Below are 20,628 nucleotides of genomic sequence, written 5' to 3'. Positions count from 1 at the left end.
TTTACCTTTGTCTATCAAACCATTGTCCTATAGATTGCAAGCTTGCGAGCAGGGACCTTTTACCTCTCTGTATGTATTACCCAGTATTGTTTTATTGCTGTTTATTCCCAATTGTAAAGCGCTATGGTATCTGCTGACGCTATATAAATAAAGGTTGATGATGATGATTGTAGTCATAAGATTGGATGTCTGATTCAAATACTTGTTATAATTTTTCGGTCTACTTTGTATATTAGCCACCAGTGACCATAGTTTTTAAATCACTGGAATGAGGGATGGGATAGACAGGCTGCTTAGCAGGTTGTAAGTGGTGAGGGAGGAAAGACAAGATTTATGACAGCATCTTCAGCCTTAGTAGGCAACTGTTAAGCAGGGAGGTAATAAAATCTTAGCAGAACAGATATAGTCATGTGGAGGAAGAGTAATGAAATGTTTAATCAAAAGTGAAACACCAAAATGGAACAATCCACATCATAGGGTTAGGCTGCGAGAAGCCAAACATCTGGAGAAAAACTTCTTCTCCTCACTGGGGGCAAAACCAATTTTTTTTAAAAAAATAGTTCCCTAGTCCCATTCTAAGCATGACAAGACTATGTCATGCCTTTTGATGGATTCCTCAGCATTCTTCATGCCAAAACTCTCCAATAAATAAATTTGTTTCCAAGTCCAGTCTCTACACTCCTTTTCTGTCAAGGTTACAACTAGAGATGGGCGGGCTCGGTTCCTCGGGATCCGAACCCACCCGAACTTTGCTTATCCGAGTACCAAGCCAAGCAGGCTCAGTACTCTCCCGCCCATTCGGAATCGAAATCTAGGCAAAACGTCATTGTGACGTAGTCGGATCTCAGATCTCGGTTCTCGCGATATTTGAAATGCATAAATACCCGGCTACACAGCAATCCATCGTCATTTGACAGAGGGAGAGAGCAGGGTTAGGTCACAGGCTGTATTAGAGCAGGGACAGAGCAATAATTGTACACCTTATTCTTTCTATTATTATTTCAAATCTATTCTATTCAATTCTATTATTATTACCAATTCTATTAGCAATTGTTAGAGCAGGAAGAGAGGAGGATAAAGGAGTCATTTTTTTCAATATTTTGCACTACAAGTGCTTTGGGGTGTCCCATATTCCCCAGTGTGAAACAATAATTTTTCTGGCTGCCAAAAGTCATATTTAGCAGCAGTTTCTATACAATATTTTGCACATCAAGTGCTTTGGCCTCATTAAAATGGATTCAAAGCAGTCCACATATGAGCAGGATTAGGAAGCAGGTGCTGGCACCAGTCCTGATGGTAATGTTCCCAGTACGTCATCTGGTATAGCCAGACTTTTTAAGTCAGGGAAAAAAACACACAAAAAATAAAAACGTGTTGAAGAGAAAAAGAGCTGTAAATCATGAAAAGTTAAATGGTGAGAAAAATAAAATTGCCAACATGCCATTCTACACACGCAGTGGCAAAGAAAGAATGATGCCTTCGCCTTTCTCTATTACTGCCAGATTTAAAAATGTTACTGAGCCTTCTTGTAAGGTCACTCGTGAGCAAGCAAGACCAAGTAATTTGGAGTCTAAAAGTAGTGCACAACTACTGTTATGCGTGAAAGGCAAGCTGCAAGAAAACAGTAAGGCATTAGAGGATAATGTATGCTCAGAATCAGAAATGACACCAATCTCTGTGGAGAGTCCATCCACAGTGGTATGTGTAATCGTGAGCATTCTGTTAGTGTGCCCATAAAGAAGGGCCCTTTCAGCAGTTCTGCTGATGTGTGCCTTAACAGCCCGAGTGTAGCCAGTGATACACCAATTGAGGATGCCACTTTGGAATTAGAAGAGGATGAGGGGGAGATTTGTGTAGGCGACGAGGGCGCTAATGATGAGGATGATGCAGACAGATACCAAATTGCCTTTCTCAATTTCTATTTATTTTCTAGAGTCTATAATGGCTGAATAGTTTTCTATTTTACTCCTAGTGGAGAGGGGGTCTGATGCAGACAGATACCAAACTACCTTGGTCCCTTTATTTTTTATATTGTTTAGTCTATGCAGGCTGATTTTTTTTCTATTTAACTACAAGTGGAGGGTGTAATATACACCCAAAGACGATGGCTACATTGCCAATAATCAATCAAAGATGGAGGGGGAAGACAACCAGGTTTGTCTGTATAATTTGCAGGCAAGTGTTAGAATTAAGGAAGGCCTAATAGGGATTAAACTGTTTTTTCATAATTTATTAGCTTTAGAATTACCTCACTTATCCAAGAAACTGGTGGAGCACTAAATTAGGTTATTTTAGACCAAATTTTTTTTTTTTTAAAAAATAGGAAAACAAAACCAAACACAACCAAAACCAAAACACGCAAGGGCGGTTTTGCCAAAACCAAAACATGAAGGTAATCCAGATACAAAACCAAAATACGGGGGTCAGTGACCATCTCTAGTTACAAATATGGTCACATTGTACATTGTATTTATATGCTGGTGCTGCATATCATCAGAAAAAATGGCAACTTTTAAAGTGAACATCACTATACCAAACAGTGTATAAAGTACTGTGCATTGTATAAAGTTGATAGCACTAAACTCAGGAAAGCTAACTATTTTAGTGTAAATACTGTACAAGGGCCATCAGATACTGTGGAATATATATATATATATATATATATATATATATATATATATATATATATTGTGTAAATATAGGGCATTCACAGAAAATGTTCACTGAATTATAAAAACATTATTATTATTATTATTATTACCTTTGACTTATAAGGCGCCACAAAGGGTCCGCAGCACCGTACATTACATATACAGAAAACAGAGAGCCAAGACACAACATGATACAAAAATATTTACAAACACAGATGACAGGGTAAAGCAAGTAGGGTTGTACTAACTGGGGGGGAGAGCCAGGACAAGGAAGTTAGGATGAGGACTGATAGACTTGAATAAAGAAATGAGTCTTAAGGGCACGCTTGAAGCCTTTGAGAGTAGATGCTAACCTGATGGAACGTGGAAGATCGTTCCACAGCAGGGGAGCAGCCTGGGCAAAATACTGAAGACGAGAGTGAGAGGAGGTGATCAGTGAAGTAGTGAGGCGGCGGTCACAGGCAGAACGGAGGGGGCGGGTAGGAGTGTAGGGAGGGGAAGATTGACTAAGAGCTTTAAAGGTGAGGTTGAGGAGTTTAAATTTAATTCTGTAGGGTATGGGGAGCCAATGTAGTGACTGTTGGAGGGAGACTGCAGAGACAGAGCGACGGGAGAGAAAAATGAGGTGAGCAGCAGCATTGAGGATAGACTATCTGTGCTTCACAATGGCAAGGAGAGCTAATAAAGTTTAAGAATAATCTGACAAATCAAATAAATTTAATACAGCAGCTAAATAAGCTGCTTCTATGTGCTCATACATAAACAAAAGTAAAATATTATAACACCCAATTCAGTAAAATAACACAAACAGCTTGATCCTGGTGGAAGGGCTTGCTGTGTGGTTTCATAGCGTTACAGTGGATGTATCACTGCTCAACACATTTTACTTTTTTCTGCTGCCCAGGAACTTTAAATGGATTTGGGGTATATCAGTGGTGCTGATTTCAGAAATGTAATCCATTTTTGGCAATTCGCTACGGTTCTCGAGATATGTGAGGTACTATTCTAGCAGCTAAGTGCTTTATCTGCAACATTTGCGTTGCTGCTGATAGGTGGATATTTTTTGGGTTGTATTTTTAAATTAATATTTCCTTTAACATAACATGTTATGCACCTTATTACACTTTAGTCAAACATATTAAATAATGTCAATATAACTTTGTTTTTTTTTCAGAAAAAATGAATTCCTCCCGAAGAAGTTGTTTGAATGACCCAGACGTATTCTGCTACATATGTGGTAGCTATATTCTTGTGAAACAAAGAAAACCCATCACTAACTTTGTGAAACAAGTTTATTTGGCATATTTTGGGATCAAATTAGGAGACCAGGACAAGGCATGGGCACCACATAACGTTTGCAAACCATGTGTAGAGGACCTCCGACACTGGGAAAAATGGTAAATGGAAATCTTTGGTGTGCCCATGGTTTGGAGGGACCCAAAAAATCACGATGATAACTGTTATTTCTGTCCTTTCAATGTTCAGGGTTTTAATTGGTACAAAAAGCTTGAGTATGATTACCCTGACCTGGAATCAGCCAGAAGACTTATACCGCAAGGAGAAGATGTTCCTGTGGCAGTGTTCTCCACCCTGCCATCATGTTCTGATGATGAAGAATTGAATGACTTTGGTACTGCTGCAGGAGACAACAGTGGAAATGAATCTGAAGGATGTATCTCGACACATCAGCCTTTCTCTCAGGAGGAAGATCTGGTACAAGATTTAAATCTTTCAAAGCAAGCATCTGAACTTTTAGCTTCCAGACTAAAGGAGAAGAAATGTCTGAAAGATAATGTGAAAATTACCCATTACTGTAAAAGAGAGAAGGTGCACTTCCTGTATAGTCACCTAGACAAATTCTGACACAATCTTGATGATTTTAGTGAAGAACAACGGGAGTGGTTTTACCAGGTCATCAAGAGGATGGAGGAGAGATACCAAGGCAGTTGGAACATACATATAATGGCGGACTACTGTTGGAACCTCCAGCATGACTGTTCTAAGTTACAGTACATAAGAAAATCCTACAGGCAGCTTTATTGAAAGGTATAAGAAAATTGACAATTGAATATTTGCTTTACAAATGATTTTTATTAGTTGTAATTATTCTAAGGAATTTTGAGCGTGCCTCAGAAAAAATAAAATGTGTTCATTTTGTGCAATTACCTATGTATTATTTACGAACATACCCATATGATCTCGCTATATCGTCGGTTTTCAACGAACTTGTGTGACCCCTCATATCTCAAAGACTAGCCAATCTTGGAAATCTGATTACATATTTGGAATCGGCACCAAAAACTGGTGCTAAAACAACTTTAACATGTTGGGCAGCAAAAATGTTGTTAACCAGTGTTATAAATGAAATCAAAGCATAATCTGAGCATTTTTCCAATGGAAAATGCAAACATGGGGCAACAATATAAGCATTGACCCACAAGTGGAAAATGCTGGTGCTGGCATATATGCTGCCATCAAATTGCCAACCAATCCTATGTCTATCATACACCATATTCAGCTATGATTTCAAACTCATGCTCACCACATACAGTCTAAGTTCCCATGCCACCCGTATTCTATAAAATCACCCAAAAATTCAGAGCACTTCATTCACCAGACCCTGTATTTTTCACTCAACTATTTGTCCCTCTGTCGTAGAGGCTAATCTCTCTGCATCTTTCTTCATTAGCAATGATAAGACCACGGAAATTTTATTCAATACATTTTCTGGGCTTTTGCTGGTTTCAGGTAATAAAACCACTGGGATTTCATGTTGTGAAGCAACAGCCACAGCTGTTTCAGATTGACAATGTGCAACTGCTATTTCAAGCAGTTATTTCAGTTAATAAAACCACTTATTGCTGTGAGGAAAGAGACGTAAGAGGGCCGCCAGATGATAGTGATGACCTAGGTCTATGTAGTATAATGTGTAAAGAGTAGTAACATTTTAATTATTTTACTAAAACTATTCTTTTTCCTTTGCCATTGCTGCTGCTGGTTTCTCTGTGCATTCTTGTGATCTGATCCTGACCTGCTTCCTGGTATTAACTTCTGCTAGTCCCTCTAATTTGCACCCCTCTTGAGACCCAGATCCTGGCTTCATCTAGACCTTGCTTCTGACATTCCTTGCCAATGTGGATTTCCCATCTTCTAACCCCTGGCCTGTCTGACCCTCTTTTTGCCTGACACCCTTGGATCATCCAGTGTCTTCTGGCTAACTTGGAATTCTGACACCTGTGGATCATCCGGTGCCTTGCGGCTCCTGGCTTAACATGGAATCCTGACACCCGTGGATAATCCAGTGCCTAATGCCTTCCAGCTAACCCTGAATTCTGTCATCCTTGGTGTGGCTGGATCACTTATAAATAACTTACTTGTGGCTGGATCATGTAGAAATAACTTATTGTAGATGTTTATTTTAATTAGGACTGCAATGCACCTCTGTATATCATTGCAAATGTACTTATCTTTTTATATTGGTATGTGTTTTGTATGGAAATGTATGTCATGTTTGGGTTTTGCAACTGTCTAGAGACAGGTAATCTCATGTTAATTAGACCTTTTCATCACTGAGTGACCAAAACATCTGCTGAGCCTGAAAGACAGAAGGAACTATTTACACTTGCTGGGAGACTCCCTATGCAAGTGATCACATATGAATGTGAATTTTGCAAGTTATGTTGCGTTCAAAGCAAGATTAGAGAAATGTCATATCCTGATGGTAAACATTCAATAGAAAATCTCAGACGTAGTGGTGCCGCTAGAAACATTGTAAAAAGTTCTTAAACCCCTCCAGGTTGAGTGATATTCAGGCTACATGATGCACCTGGATTGGTTAGAGGGGCAGGATATCACTAGTACCTCATACTAGTGAGTGTGTAACTGTCCTTTTTAGGACTTTCTGAGCTAATAAACATCACTGATTAAGGAACCCGCTTTGAAGCCTACTTACCTGCTGTAATTACTGTGACCTACACAGTAGACCCAATCTAATCCAGTATCCGGCTGTTCTGAGGTTGGGACCCAGCATTCCAGTACCAACACTCTGCCCGCTACCCTGCAGCTCTGGCCAGTGTGATAGGCCAGAGCAACAGCAACCCTGATCTGAAGGCAAGAGGTCTGGGGTACCAGCCTAGGTATACTAGCAAGCGGGTACACTACAGTGAGAATTACCCAGAAAGATGCGATTCTAGGTACCGCTAAGGAGCCTAGTGGTAGTAGCAAAAGCCCCTCCTACTGCGGTTAGAGGGCGCATTTTGGAGAAAGAAAGGGGACGGTGGCAAGGCAAACCCAGCCAGTCCCCAGACAGGGTGGAATAGAAGGTCCTCTTGCTTCCCTTACATCTCCATTCTCATAGCCTGACCTGGTAAACCTGCAACCCTGTGCTGCAGTTTGCCCACTGTGTCTAGGAGCCTGAATTTATCCTAATACCTGCCATTCCTACTGCCCCTATGAACTGAGTTGCCATTAACCATTCATTGCATCTGTTGGTTCCTGTTTAATCCGTGATATGCTTGATATTTCCCGCTGTCTTGAATCTTCTGCCTCTAGGAACTGAGTTGCTGTTAACCTTTGACTGCACTCATTGCTCCGTGTGTAATCGTGTTATCAATAAAGACATTCGGTTTTTATTGAGATAACTCTCCATAGTATTCATGCTAGGGATCCTGACAGCCACCTTTACAACAACACTAGATTTGTCCAAATGAGAGACAATGTAAAGGTCAAAAGTGGATAAAGGAGTAAAGTCAGCAATCATACTTAATAGCTGTCATTTCCATCAGTGTATTGCATGACCCATTCCTAATACTCTTTCTAACTCTACTGAAATTGTGCAAAATTACACATTATAGAGGTAAACTACAAATAATCAAATTTACCTACTCTGTTTCTATTGTTAATTATATTTTCAGCCCAGATGTGACTGGTAGTATTTTGTGGATCTAGTAATAAAATAAGCATCAAAATGCAAAACAAAAGGTTTACTGCAGCTTTTCTTATGACATATTAAGCAGAAATCTGGCACATTAAGAGAATCATTAAATTAAATACACTAATTATTTTCAGTGATCCTTGGTTGGAATCCATAACCCCCATCTTGTTCCCTATTGTTTTAAAAAAAGAACACATCTGTCAGAAAGTAGGACCTGGAGATAGCGTGTTCTTTATTGCCAGCGTTGGCAGAGCAGAAGCACGAATTCTAACGGACCCCTAATTTTTACCAGGAACACCTGCCAATTGGTTTGGGCTTCATTGCAGTGAGATCAGCAGGTTGTGGATCTCTGACCTCCCACTTTAGTGTGACAAGCTTTTGGCCAAATTATCCACGTAAATTTTCTATATATTTTTTCTATTTCCTTGGACATTTTAAATGTGGGACTTTAACTATATCATCTGTCCCAATATTCAATACAGAACAAGTTAATTTTTCTATAGACTAATTAAAGAATATCTTATGCCATCTTGTTTATAAATAGTAATACCTATGATGTTTGTTTGTTTGATCACTTGTGCATATGGTCTACAATATGTGGGACTAACAATCAGAAGAAAGAAGGACTACATTACAAACACGAAAAAAATATTTTGATCAGTGTAAATATATATCTGTAATTGGAAATGAGCATATACCAGCAGGACTAGAGGAAGACATGTACAAATTATCTTATTAACACTAAGCATATTGGTTATTCAGATTAGACACATGACATCCTAAAGAGATAGATGAGGATATTTCTTTATCAATCTTTAGACCATTTCATAACATCTAATATTGTATTCATGATATTTATATTCCAATATATTTATTCTTGTATTTGCTGTTACTTTAATAATTTGATTTGAGTATGCTAATTCTCCCTCTCCATTTTGCTTCCCCCTTTTTTTTTTACACTTCAATTTCATCATATTATTTAATTAAATAAAATTAAATAAGATTTTAATGAATTTTCTCTTGTTGTGACGTTGAATATTTGTTAAAATAGTAGCATTATTGCACTTGTATTACTTTTTATTGCTGCAATATCATACCATTTTTTGTTTCAACTGTAGCCGTCAACAAAGTAGCCTATATTTATTCATTTTTTTTTGCAACAGAACCATTGTCCCCAAATCTTTTATGTGTCAATCAGGGGCTGGCTGGGCGGCAGGAAGTCATATGCCCCCTGAGCCGGACCCATAGTGGGCTACTATGGGCTGGGTCACTGGGCCACCTGCATTTTTTTTTTCCTTTAAAATAGGCTACTGAATTGAGTCTTGCTCCCGATCTAAAATTTGCCAGCCCTCCTCTGGTATCAATATTCCTAAATGTGTTACCTTATGTTTATTTTTATATGGAATGAGTCTCCCAACACCCATGATATCCATAATGTTATAGTACCTCCTTTTCACTAGTCTCCAATATTTAATATGTTGGCACATTCTTTCTGTAAGTTGCACTCCTCAAACATTGAATATTTTATTAATAAACATTTTAAGCATCATGGACTAAACTCCCTTCACTAGCTCCAACCTTGTCTCCAACGTGATATTGAGAGTAGTTTCGGCCAAGATACACAGGAAGGTTGAGGGTCGACAAGTAGCTTTCTCACAGGACTCTTTACACTATTGGAACTGTGTTTGTGGACATTTATATAATAATTCATTGTACTGAACCATTTTGTTTTTTTAACAATTAACCAATTTATTGAAAATTTTAGAGAGTCTTGATTGGGAGTGCTGTGTTCAGAAAAGGGTAAAGGTCTATTTGTTAATCAAGGGAATACCAGACTTTTAGCATGTATGATATAATTAAGAGGAAGTGAGTCAGAATAGTGTATAAGTGTTCAGGGAGCCAACACACATGTTATTTTATTTATCAACAATAATTTTTATAATGCCTACAAATTATATAGTGCTTTACAGAGAATATTCAATCATTCACATGAGTCCCTGTCCCTAAGATGCTTTCAATCTATATTCCCTACCAAACAAACACCCACAATAGGTGAATTGGCCTCTGACAAAATTAACCCAACTGCTATGTTTTCGAAGTGTGGGAGGAAACCCATGTAAACATGGAGAGAACACACAGGGGTAAATGTATCAATGCCCGGATTCTTCAACAACGGCGAGATCGGCGTCTTCAGTGCTTAAATTTAAAGCGGCGCTGCCTTGTAAAGGGAAACTTCCCTTTACAAGGCAGCGCCGCTTTAAATTTAAGCGCTGAAGACGCCGATTTCGCCGGAGTTGAAGAATCCGGGCATTGATACATTTACCCCACAAACGCCACAAAGAAAGGGATGTGTCAGAATCTAACCTATGACCTTATGTGAGGCAGCAATGCTAACCCCAACCCCATATTATAATAAATTACCCACCCAATCAGCTTTCTCATTGAGGACCCAGACATTGCCTGCTTCAGTTTCCATCCAGTGTTTAATCTAATGTACATGCCATATAGTAACTCACTAAATGCAAGGCAGAGGCAGTTGTTAAAGCAAGTCTGTTTTTTCTCCTGTCCTTTATAAAGGAAAATAGGATTGCCTGGGCATTAATGTAAAAAGATTGCCCTCCAATACCTGATTCCTGATTGTTCACTCCCCTTTAGGCCAGATTAACAGGGAAATCACAGAAGGGCATAATTATTGTCATATTATACAGCACTGTACAAAGAATTTGTGAGGCACGGTGCTGCCCATTTTCGATTCCTCCTTTTAGGGACCCATATATATGCAGTTTAGTCTCCCCACTTTTATCCAAAGGATAATGGCCAACCCTACAAAAATATTATTTGACTTGAATACCCCCACTCCAAAATTTGAAGATAAACTGGCAGTGTAACTATAGCCCAAAAGTGTGGCCTAACATACTGTAATACATGTAGGCATTCTCTAACTGTGAGTCAAACTACTGTCCAGGCGATATTTTACCACAGTCTGCTTTCACAATATATTTTCTCAACATGCCCTTCTGTGTTAGAGGAGTTCCAGTGAAAGAGCTGACTTGCTATATATCTTGATTATGCCCCAATTCCTCACACTCTTGTTGGCAACCTTTAGCTAACTGACCATATTTGTGGACTTTCAAGTAACTGCAGAACCCACTTTGGTCTCACTACATATTTAGCCACATAATTGGGACAGCTCTGTTAGATTTTTATTGGGCCATTGCCCACATTGAGTGAAATCTAAAGAATTTTTAAGGGATGTGGTTAAGTTCAATAAAACTGTCTGAAATGTCGATGATCCTGTTATCCTTACATTGGAAAATATTTACTTATGTCTTTTGTACTTTACCCCCTCCCATCTCCCCTTCTTTTTAAAGAAATAAAATTAATATTTTCTGTTCTTTTTCTTTTTTGATTTTGTTATGCTACAATAGTTAATTATTATGTTCTTATTGGCCATAATAATGCATGTTTTTGTATGGAAGTCTGGTCTGGTTTAAATTGTTAGTCCAATTAATAACAAATATGTATTTCTGAGTATTTAAAATATTTTTCACTTTATTTTGTAAAAAGTTACATGTTTAATAAAACAACACCTAGCTTTGAGTGTTTCCTGAACCCCCTTTTATCTGATTTATATACACCAGGTTTTGCACCCCAGATTATAATTATATTCATGTAATTAATTTGCTAAATAATTGCTTTTTTATTGAAGAAATGGGTAAATTATTCAATTATTGTTATTACTGTCAACAGCACAATCTTCACACCAACATACCATCATGTGTTATGGGTGTAATATTTCACTCTGGTTGGATGTGAGATTGGAAGGAAAGTTCACTGACCAAATCTTGCCTCTTAAACTTACAAAATTGATCTAAAACATGCCTCTTTCTGATAAACAATGTCACCAAGTTCAAGAACTCATATTTAGACTTGAGTGATGTAACTATCAACTGCTCTTACCACCCACAGACTGTGCCCATTGCAGTCCATTATGAATGCTGATGCCAGGCTTATTCAACTACACAGCCTTAACTGCCCCCTTGCACTGGCTCCCAATCCTTGAACAAGAAAAAATTCAGTAGTATTATCTTAAACTATAAAGACACAACCTTCCCTTATTCTACATATGCAATCTTATCCCCCTCAGCTGCTCATTATGCTGGTCCCAAGACCTGTTCCTCATCAGTCCTTTTGTTCCTCACATTTCCCCTTTTACAGGCCTTTTCCAGAATAACTCCTCTTCTCTGGACTGCCCCACCCCCTTATTCCATTAGACATTTCTAGTTATGGTGGTGTACTCATACTATGCCCTGTCCAACAGGAGTAAGGAGGTAGATAAGGTATACCAGGAAATGCTTGATAAAAAAATAATAATCTGTTGTGTTTATTTCAAAGCATGTACAGAAGTCGAGTGAGAAGGTTAGTATTGAGAATATAGACAGACACTTTTGCACACCTTCTCAAGATAGTTGAATTCCACTGCAGTCTCCCTGAAGAAGAAATACACATGATCTTTCCATTCCACAGCATTGACAAAATATGGATCTAAGGACAGAAACAAAATAATCAGATACAACAAACATCCCCTATACTTAAGATATACAGCACAAAGAATTAGTACCAATACTTTGAACCATGGGTGTAACTTGAAATTTGTTGGTCCCATAGCAAGATTTTAAAGCTGACCAACAAAGTTTCTAGGGACGTCTTTCACTCCCCTAATTTACCTTGCCAAACACTTCTTGCATCAGCCTTCTCTTCCCTTATGAACAGAAATTCACTTTGGAGCCCAAGATTGCTGGCTGGCACTCACACCAAACATACTACATTGAGCTGCCTATTTTATGTCTAAGTCAAGGTCAGATATATTATGCCAAGGAATATATGTGGAAGAAATGCCCAGAAATTAAAGTATGTCAAAAGAACCAATGTAAATAATGAATACAAGAGATATTATTTTAAAACACTGTTTAAATACGGGAAAACACACAAAGCATACAAGAAACAAAAACAAGGATACTTCCTACCCAAACATAGGTATTACAGGGCTTTCAAAATATAGACATTCTAGGGCTTTAAATCCCTTGTTTTGTCACAAAGCTCATTAAGCTCCCTGCTCACCAAAGACATCTGAGAGAGGAGCACGGCCTTTGGGGAGCATGCTGAAGAACCTTCTCAGCTGTAGGGCTCTGTAGCAGCTGCTACCACTGCTATCCTGGTAGCTACACCTATGCTTTGAATAACATGTTAAATTGCAAGTAAAGGATATACATTGTTGTGAGTGGATCACTTATAAATAACTTATGATATAAATTTATTTAAAGGAAATAGCGCAGGGCGCTTATTTATATAATTGTCAATACATTTATTTTTGATATTGTGTATATTTTGATGACCAGGATAGAACATTTTCTGTTTTAACCTTTCTAGAGGAAATGCCTGAATTCTGATTTATATATCTGATACTATAAGCCTTTGTTGTGAAATCCTTTTGTATATCTTGGTGTAAGGGAATGTCTTGTTTGGTGTTTACAACTTTTCCTGGGGAATTCTTTTCTTTGGAGGAAATGTGTTTTCTGCAACTGTTGGACGAAAGGACTCATGCTAATATCATGCTAATTAGACCTTTTGATGTGTGAGGGTCATAGTAAGATGTAATTAGACTTGCTATCCACTTTAAGATTCAGGATTGTGATATCCTGCAAGGTTTTAAGATATCACAGATAAGAGTAAATATTGTTAGCTTTGCAATGCATGTAAATCCATGTTGGTGTAAACACATTGCATCATGATTCTAAAAATAGCCTGTGTCCAAATCAGTATTAAAAGCACTGTCTTGTACACTGAAATGTATCATTCTGATGTTTCATCTGACCTGATCACCTGGTACATTCAAGCAGTGTAAGAGCAAATAAGCATCACTTACTTTAAATATCTGCTTGAAAACATCTTCAATATTGCTGTATTCCTGTGACCTACAGATTAGACCCTAAATCTAATCCGTACTCCGGCTGTTTCTGAGGTTGGAACCAGCTCTCCAGTACCACCACTTTGCCACTACTCAGCAGCTTTGGCCAGTGTAATAGGCCAGGGGGGATCCATCCACAGCACCCTGATCCATAGTAAGCAGTACGGGGTACCAGCCCAAGTGTACCAGCACAGAAGTACACTAGCAGCGACAGTTACTCAGAAGGAACGTGGTTCTGGGCGCCATAAAGGAGCCCAGTGGTGGCAGCAAGCTCCTCCTAATAATGAAAGGGGAAGGTGGCAAAGTAAGCCCAGCCGGTTCCTTGCAACAACAGTCAGGGTGGCACAGATTTCTGGTGGCAAGCGAGCGGTGGAATAACCGCAGGCGGCTTTTCGCGAACTAATCAGGAGAGACGAGTTATTCAGGAGAGAAATAACTGCAGCCAGGAGAACGCACAGGATGTGTCATCTCTGCCCAAACAGGAAGGAGATGAGAGAGGCACTGAGGGAATGGCACGACAGCATGGTACCCAGGTGGCAGGAACTGATGGCGGCAGTGGCCAAGGCGGTGGACCAGTTGACGACCGGGAGCTAGGTACCCAAGACACCCAGACAGCAGAGATCCCTGCTCAACAGCCTGCAGCAACCTCTACCCAGCAGACTGCACCCGCACAACCAGCCCCTCTTTTCTATGATGAGCGCAGGGCTCTTGGACTAAATATCCAGCTGGCAGCCTTAGGGAACAGGCATGGAGCCAAGAGGGAAGGGCACCAGCCATGCAGCCCAGAGAGGAGGTGCCCCCTAGAGGATCAGGACTGTCATCTCTACCTTACCCTAAATTTGAGGACTGTGTTGGGAATATTGATGAGCACATGCAGGTATTTGAAAGGACCTACAGGCTACACACTGTACCCAGAGAGGAATGGGTTAAGCATCTGGTGCACACACTGCAAGGACGTGCAGTGGAGTCCTACTGTGAGGTGCCCACAGAGGACTGTGCAGACTATGATATAGTAAAAAGGGCTCTCCTAAAATGGTACACTATTACCCCATATCGTTTGAATTTCTGGGACCTTACCAAGAACTTCCATGAGACCAATGAGGAGTTTGCCAACCTGCTGCGGGAGTCTGCTAGGAAGTGGGTGTACGGAGCAGGTGCCCAGACCGTGGATGAGGTAATAGACTTAATGTGCCAAGAACAGTTTCACCGTCGGTGCACACCGGAGGTGACAGAATGAGTGCTGGACCAGAAGCAAGGCACCCTGGAAGTAGCCGCCCAGCTGGCGGATCAGTATGTGGCAGTGAGGCCACACTGGCAGAAGCACCAGGCTAACAGCCAACCCCAAAGGACTGTACAAACAGGGGGACACCCCTCTCTACTCACCCCCAAAAGCAAGTACCTAACACTTCGGGTACCACTCGGCAGCCACCGCCCTGCCCTGTCCCTGGATATTATCAGAGACCATTGGAGCCCAGGATGGAGAGGAAGTGCTACAGCTGCGGGAAAACTGGTCATTTAAGGATGGACTGTATGACAGCCCCAGCACCCTAGACTTGTGCCCCTTATCCGAGGCCTGGGGCCCGGCTGACTTGCTTAATTGGAAAAGGTGAGCCATTAGAGATTGTTACCACCCCTGCCAGCCCAATGGAGTGTGGCATGTCTGAAGGTGACTCAAGGATGAGAGTCACCTATGTGTCCAAAAGACCCCCCAAAAACATGTGGAGGAACCTGCAGCCGGTCTAAGTGGGACCCTTGCAGGGTGAAAGACTGAGAGACTCAGGGGCCTCAATTACTGTCCATCTTATTGATCCTGCTGCAGAATTGCAGGATCGCACTAATAAATTTACCGTGGCAGATGTACTGGAGAAAGAAGTGCCTGTAGCAAGGGTGTATCTGGACTGGGGAGACGGCAAGGAGTTGCAAGATGTTGCCGTTATGGATGGCCACCCAACTGATGTGATTTTAAGCAACGATGTTGGGGGTGGAATTTTGATCGTATTTCTCAACTCTTTTACCGGGTTTCAGGGTTACCTAGAAGACATTTCCAATTTCAGTAAAAATTGGAAGGATAATCTGGAGCAAATAGGGCTGGTGTTAGGGAAGATTGGGTGGGCATGCCTGACTGTTAGGGCAGAGAATTGCCAGATGGCGATGTCAGAGGTACAGTAACTGGATCATCGTGTTGGGGGAGGTAGGGTTAGGTCAGAACCAGCTAAGGTAGAGACAATCCGAAACTGGCTCCAGCCTACAACCCAGTTACATGTACTGGCATTGTTAACAACTGCAGGGGACTACAGACGATCTGCCCCAGACTTTAGTACTGTAGCGAATCCCCTGACAGATCTCACCAAGAAGAAACTCCCCAAAGAAGTTGACTGGACAACCGCTTGTGAGCTGACATTTCAGTCTTTAAAGGAAGCCCTGATTCATGCTCCAGTACTGTTGGCGCCTAACTATGACAAGGACTTTATTGTAGAATCTGACGCGTCACAGTATGGACTGGAAGTAGTACTTAGCCAGGGGGAGGCCAGATGGGCAGAAAACTGCTAAACCTGGAGGTGTGGTATGCCACAATTGAGAAGGAATGTTTGGCTATTGTGTGGGCAGTGAAAAAATGTCAACCTTATTTGTATGGACGGCATTTTACTGTGGTGACTGATCATAATCCTTTAAAGTGGCTACAACACAGCTCAAGGGAAAATAGCAGTTTTTTGCGATGGAGCCTTGCACTTCAAATGTAGGACTTTGACATAATTCACAAGCAACAAAAGGCTCACAGCAATGCGGATGGACTGTCTCAGCAGGAAGAGCTGGATCCTCCAGGTCACCTCTGGTAACCCTAGGAGACTGCGGACCAGGAGCCAATCGTTTGGACATGGCACGCTGGTTGCCCCATGGACAAACGGGGGGATGAGTGTGACTGGATCACTTACAAATAACTTATGGGGGTAAATGTATTAACATGCAGGTGCTGCATTGTAAGGGGAAACTTCCCTTTACAATGCAGTGCCGCTTTAAATTTAATCGCCGAAGACGCTGAACTCGCGGGTGTTAAAGAACCCGCATGTTAATACATTTACCCCATGGTATAAATTTATTTAAAGGAAATAGCACAGGGCGCTTATTTATATAAATGCCAATGCACTTATTTTTGATATTGTGTATATTTTGATATAGGAAATTGTTATTTCTGAGACCAGGGTATAAAATTAGTTTTTTCTGTTTTAAACTTTGTAGAGGAAATGCCTTATTTCTGATGTATATATCTGATACAATAAGCCTTTGTTTTGAAAGCCTTTTGTATATCTTGATGTAAGGAAATATCTTGTCTGAGGTTTACAACTTTTCCTGGGGAATTCTTTTCTTTGGAGGAAATGTGTTTTCTGCAACTGTTGGATGAAAGGACTCATGCTAATCTCATGCTAATTAGACCTTTTGATATGTGAGGGTCATAGGAGATGTAATTAGACTTGCTATTGTTACAAACTTACCTTTCCATCGCTTCGTCCAGAAGCCACACTTCCGGTTTTCGCGGTGATCGCATCCAGAGGCGGGGAATTTTAATCCCCAAATAGTATTTAAACCTCTCTCTGACACTAGCTGAGTGTCAGAGCAACACTTACCTGTTCCTGGCTCCTGTGCTTCGTGGATTGCTGTGTCTTCCAGTCTCCTGTGTCTACCTGTGTTCTGATCTCTGTCTGTTTGACTATCCTGGCTCTCCAACCCTTGTGTACCGTCCCGGCTTGCTGACTATCCTTCTATTCTTGTGACCCGTGTACCGACCCCGGCCTGATTGACTCCAAGTTGCCTCCTGATTCTGCCTGCCTCCATTCCTGTGTACCGACCTGGCTTGATTGACTCCACGTCTTCCGCTCCACTCCGCTGCACTACATCTTAGGGTGAACCTGAGGACCGCGACCTGCGACTCCTGGCAGTGAAGGCCACCCCGCCTTGCGGCGGTTCTTGGTGAACACCGGGGAGATCGTTAGACTCTGCACCTCAGGTAAGCCAGCGCTAATCAAGATTAGTAGTAGTAATCCACTATCCGTTACAGTTTGCTCTGACCATGGATTCAGCGGCAGATCTGTTGGAGCATTTAGTGGGAAGGATGGATAAGGAAGAGGCTAACCAAGAGCAACTTTTAAAATTCCTCAATAGTTTATCTACTCGTTGGGTGTTTGTCCAGAACACCCTGGTGGCTAGCGGACCACCTGCGCCGGCGGTTGCAGCCCCGGAACCCCCGCCCGTAGCTGCAGCTTCTTCCATGCAATTACGGATATCTAACCCACCTAAGTTCGATGGGGACCCCAAATATTGCAGAGGATTTTTGAATCAATGCTCCATACAATTCGAGCTTTTGCCAGGGAACTTCCCTTCCGAAAAAGCTAAAGTGGCCTATGTGATTTCGCTGTTGTCCGGTCAAGCCTTAGCATGGGCTTCCCCTTTATGGGAGAGGAATGACCCCATTCTGTATAACTTCAACACCTTTTTGTCCACTTTCAAGAGGATATTCGATGAGCCAGGAAGGGTATCTAATGCCGCTACCGGCTTATTAAGTCTTCGCCAAGGAAACCAGTCTGTGGGACAGTATGCGGTCCACTTCAGAACAATGGCCTCTGAACTTCGCTGGAATAATGAGGCTCTAGTGGCTACGTTCTGGCAGGGTCTTTCAGATCAGATCAAAGACGAGCTGGTATCTCAGGAACTCCCTACGTGTCTGGACGATATCATCTCCCTCTGTGTCAAGGTTGATTTGCGTTTCAAGGAGCATAATTTCCGAGAGAGAACAATCTCGGCGCAGTATGATTCGCTTGGCCCCCAATTTCCAAAACCCTGTTCTTCCTCCCAAAAAACCTATGCAATTAGGGAGAACCCACCTGTCGGCCGAAGAAAGGGAGAGGAGATTTCGGAACAAGTTGTGTCTGTATTGTGGAGAGGGTGGCCATCTTCTGAGTTCTTGTCCCAAACGTCCGGGAAACGACAGGGCCTAATGTGTTCGGGAGCTGTATTGTTGGGCCTCTTCTCTCAGTCTCATTCAGTTCCTTGTAGTAATGATTGCCTGACTATTCCTATTTCTCTTCAGTTAGGACATAATACTTTCCCGCAGTCCGCACTTCTTGACCGCGGAGCTGCAGGAAATTTCATTTCAGCCGCAGTGGTTAAGCAATTCTCCATTCCCACACAAGCCTTGGAACAACCCATCTCCCTGATGGCCATTGATGGAGGAAGAATTCCTGAGGGGTCCATCCTGGTACGCACCATTCCCCTCCTTCTCCAGATCGGAGCACTTCATCGGGAAAAAATCTCCTTTCTGGTAATTCAGAAATCTACCAACCTAATCATCCTAGGACTTCCATGGCTTTGTCTCCATTCTTCCACCCTAGACTGGAAATCAGGTCACATATTGTCCTGCGGACAGTTCTGCTTCTCTCACTGTCTTCATAAGGTGGTCCCTCCAGATATTCCCAAACGTTCCCATATATTTCCAGTGACTCTTCTGCCTGAACCATACCAAACCTTCTCTGACATTTTTTGTCAACAAGAGGCCACAAGACTTCCTCCTCACAGAATCTGGGATTGTGGCATTGACCTTATGCCTGGTAAACCTATTCCCAGGGGCCGTGTTTACCCCCTTTCTCTTCCGGAGTCTAAGGCTATGAAGGAGTACGTCCAAGAAAATCTAAAAAGGGGCTTCATCCGCAATTCTGCCTCCCCAGCTGGGGCTGGCTTCTTCTTCGTAAAAAAGAAAGATGGGGGTCTCCGCCCTTGCATAGATTACAGAGGCCTGAATGCTATTACCATTAAAAATCGGTATCCTCTGCCATTGATTTCTGAATTGTTCGACCGTGTTAAGGGTGCCACCATCTTCTCTAAACTTGATCTCAGAGGAGCGTATAACCTCATACGCATTAAGGAGGGGGATGAATGGAAAACAGCGTTCAACACCCGAGATGGCCATTTTGAGTACCAGGTCATGCCCTTCGGCTATCTTTCAGGGCCTTATGAATGAGCTCTTTCAAGATCTCTTATATCAATCCGTAGTCATCTACTTGGACGACATCCTCATCTTTTCTCAAGATCTAGTATTTCATCGCAGTCATGTACGGGAGGTTCTCTCTCGTATGCGAAAGAATCATCTATTTTGCAAATTAGAGAAATGCACCTTCGAGCAGAAACAAATTCCTTTCCTGGGATATATCATTTCTGGCACCGGACTGCAAATGAATCCCACCAAATTGAAAGCCATACTTGACTGGCCTCAACCTTCAGGTCTTAAGGCTACCCAACGCTTCCTAGAATTCTCCATTTACTATTGTCAGTTCATCAAAGGTTATTCTTTTCTTGTGGCTCCCATCACTGCATTGACCTGTAAGTCTGCTGATGCTAGCGTATGGTCCACTGAGGCTATCCAAGCCTTTATATCATTAAAGTCTCTCTTCTCATCTGCACCCATTCTTCAACAGCCTGATTGTTCACGTCGTTTTATCCTGGAGGTAGATGCGTCTTCCATTGGTACAGGAGCCGTACTTTCACAACGGAGCCCTTCTGGCAAACTTCATCCTTGCAGATTCTTTTCCCGTCGCTTGTTACCTGCTGAAAAGAATTATGGGATTGGCGACAAAGAGCTCCTGGCCATCAAGTTGGCTCTCTCCGAATGGAGACATCTACTAGAAGGGGCACGATTTCCAATCACCATATATACCGATCACAAGAATTTACTATACTTACATACGGCCCGTTGTCTAAACCCTCGGCAAACAAGGTGGTCCTTATTCTTCACACGCTTTGATTTTAACATCACCTTTCACTCTGGATCCAAGAATACGAAGGTGGCCTTATCTCGCTCGTTTGATTCAGCTGATATGGAACCTTTGGAGAACAATAAATTCATTTTAGACACCTGTCGAGTTTTGGCAACTACACACCTTAACAAGGGTTGCCCTCCGGGCAAAACATTCATCTTGCCACGTCTGCGCACTCAACTCCACAGCTGGGCTCATCGCTCTCTCTTCTCTGGGCATGCCGGCATCCGCAAAACCTGGGGCTTGTTGTCCTGAAGTTACTGGTGGCCTTCC

General features: G+C 41.7%; 1 protein-coding gene across 1 annotated transcript in view; it reads right to left on the bottom strand.

Annotated features, from left to right (window-relative positions):
• The window catches only part of LOC142148988 (semaphorin-6B-like), a 527,730-nt gene that overhangs the window by 120,410 nt on the left and 386,692 nt on the right, over positions 1-20,628 (bottom strand). Inside the window, exon 9 of the mRNA XM_075204826.1 lies at positions 12,041-12,129. Coding sequence (XP_075060927.1) covers positions 12,041-12,129 — 89 coding nt within the window. The remainder of the gene's footprint in view (positions 1-12,040; positions 12,130-20,628) is intronic.

The sequence above is a fragment of the Mixophyes fleayi genome, chromosome 1 (assembly GCF_038048845.1).
Source record: "Mixophyes fleayi isolate aMixFle1 chromosome 1, aMixFle1.hap1, whole genome shotgun sequence".
Classification (NCBI taxonomy): Eukaryota; Metazoa; Chordata; class Amphibia; order Anura; family Limnodynastidae; genus Mixophyes; species Mixophyes fleayi.
Note: the sequence above shows the minus strand (reverse complement) of the source record. Positions and strands in the feature narration are given on the sequence as shown.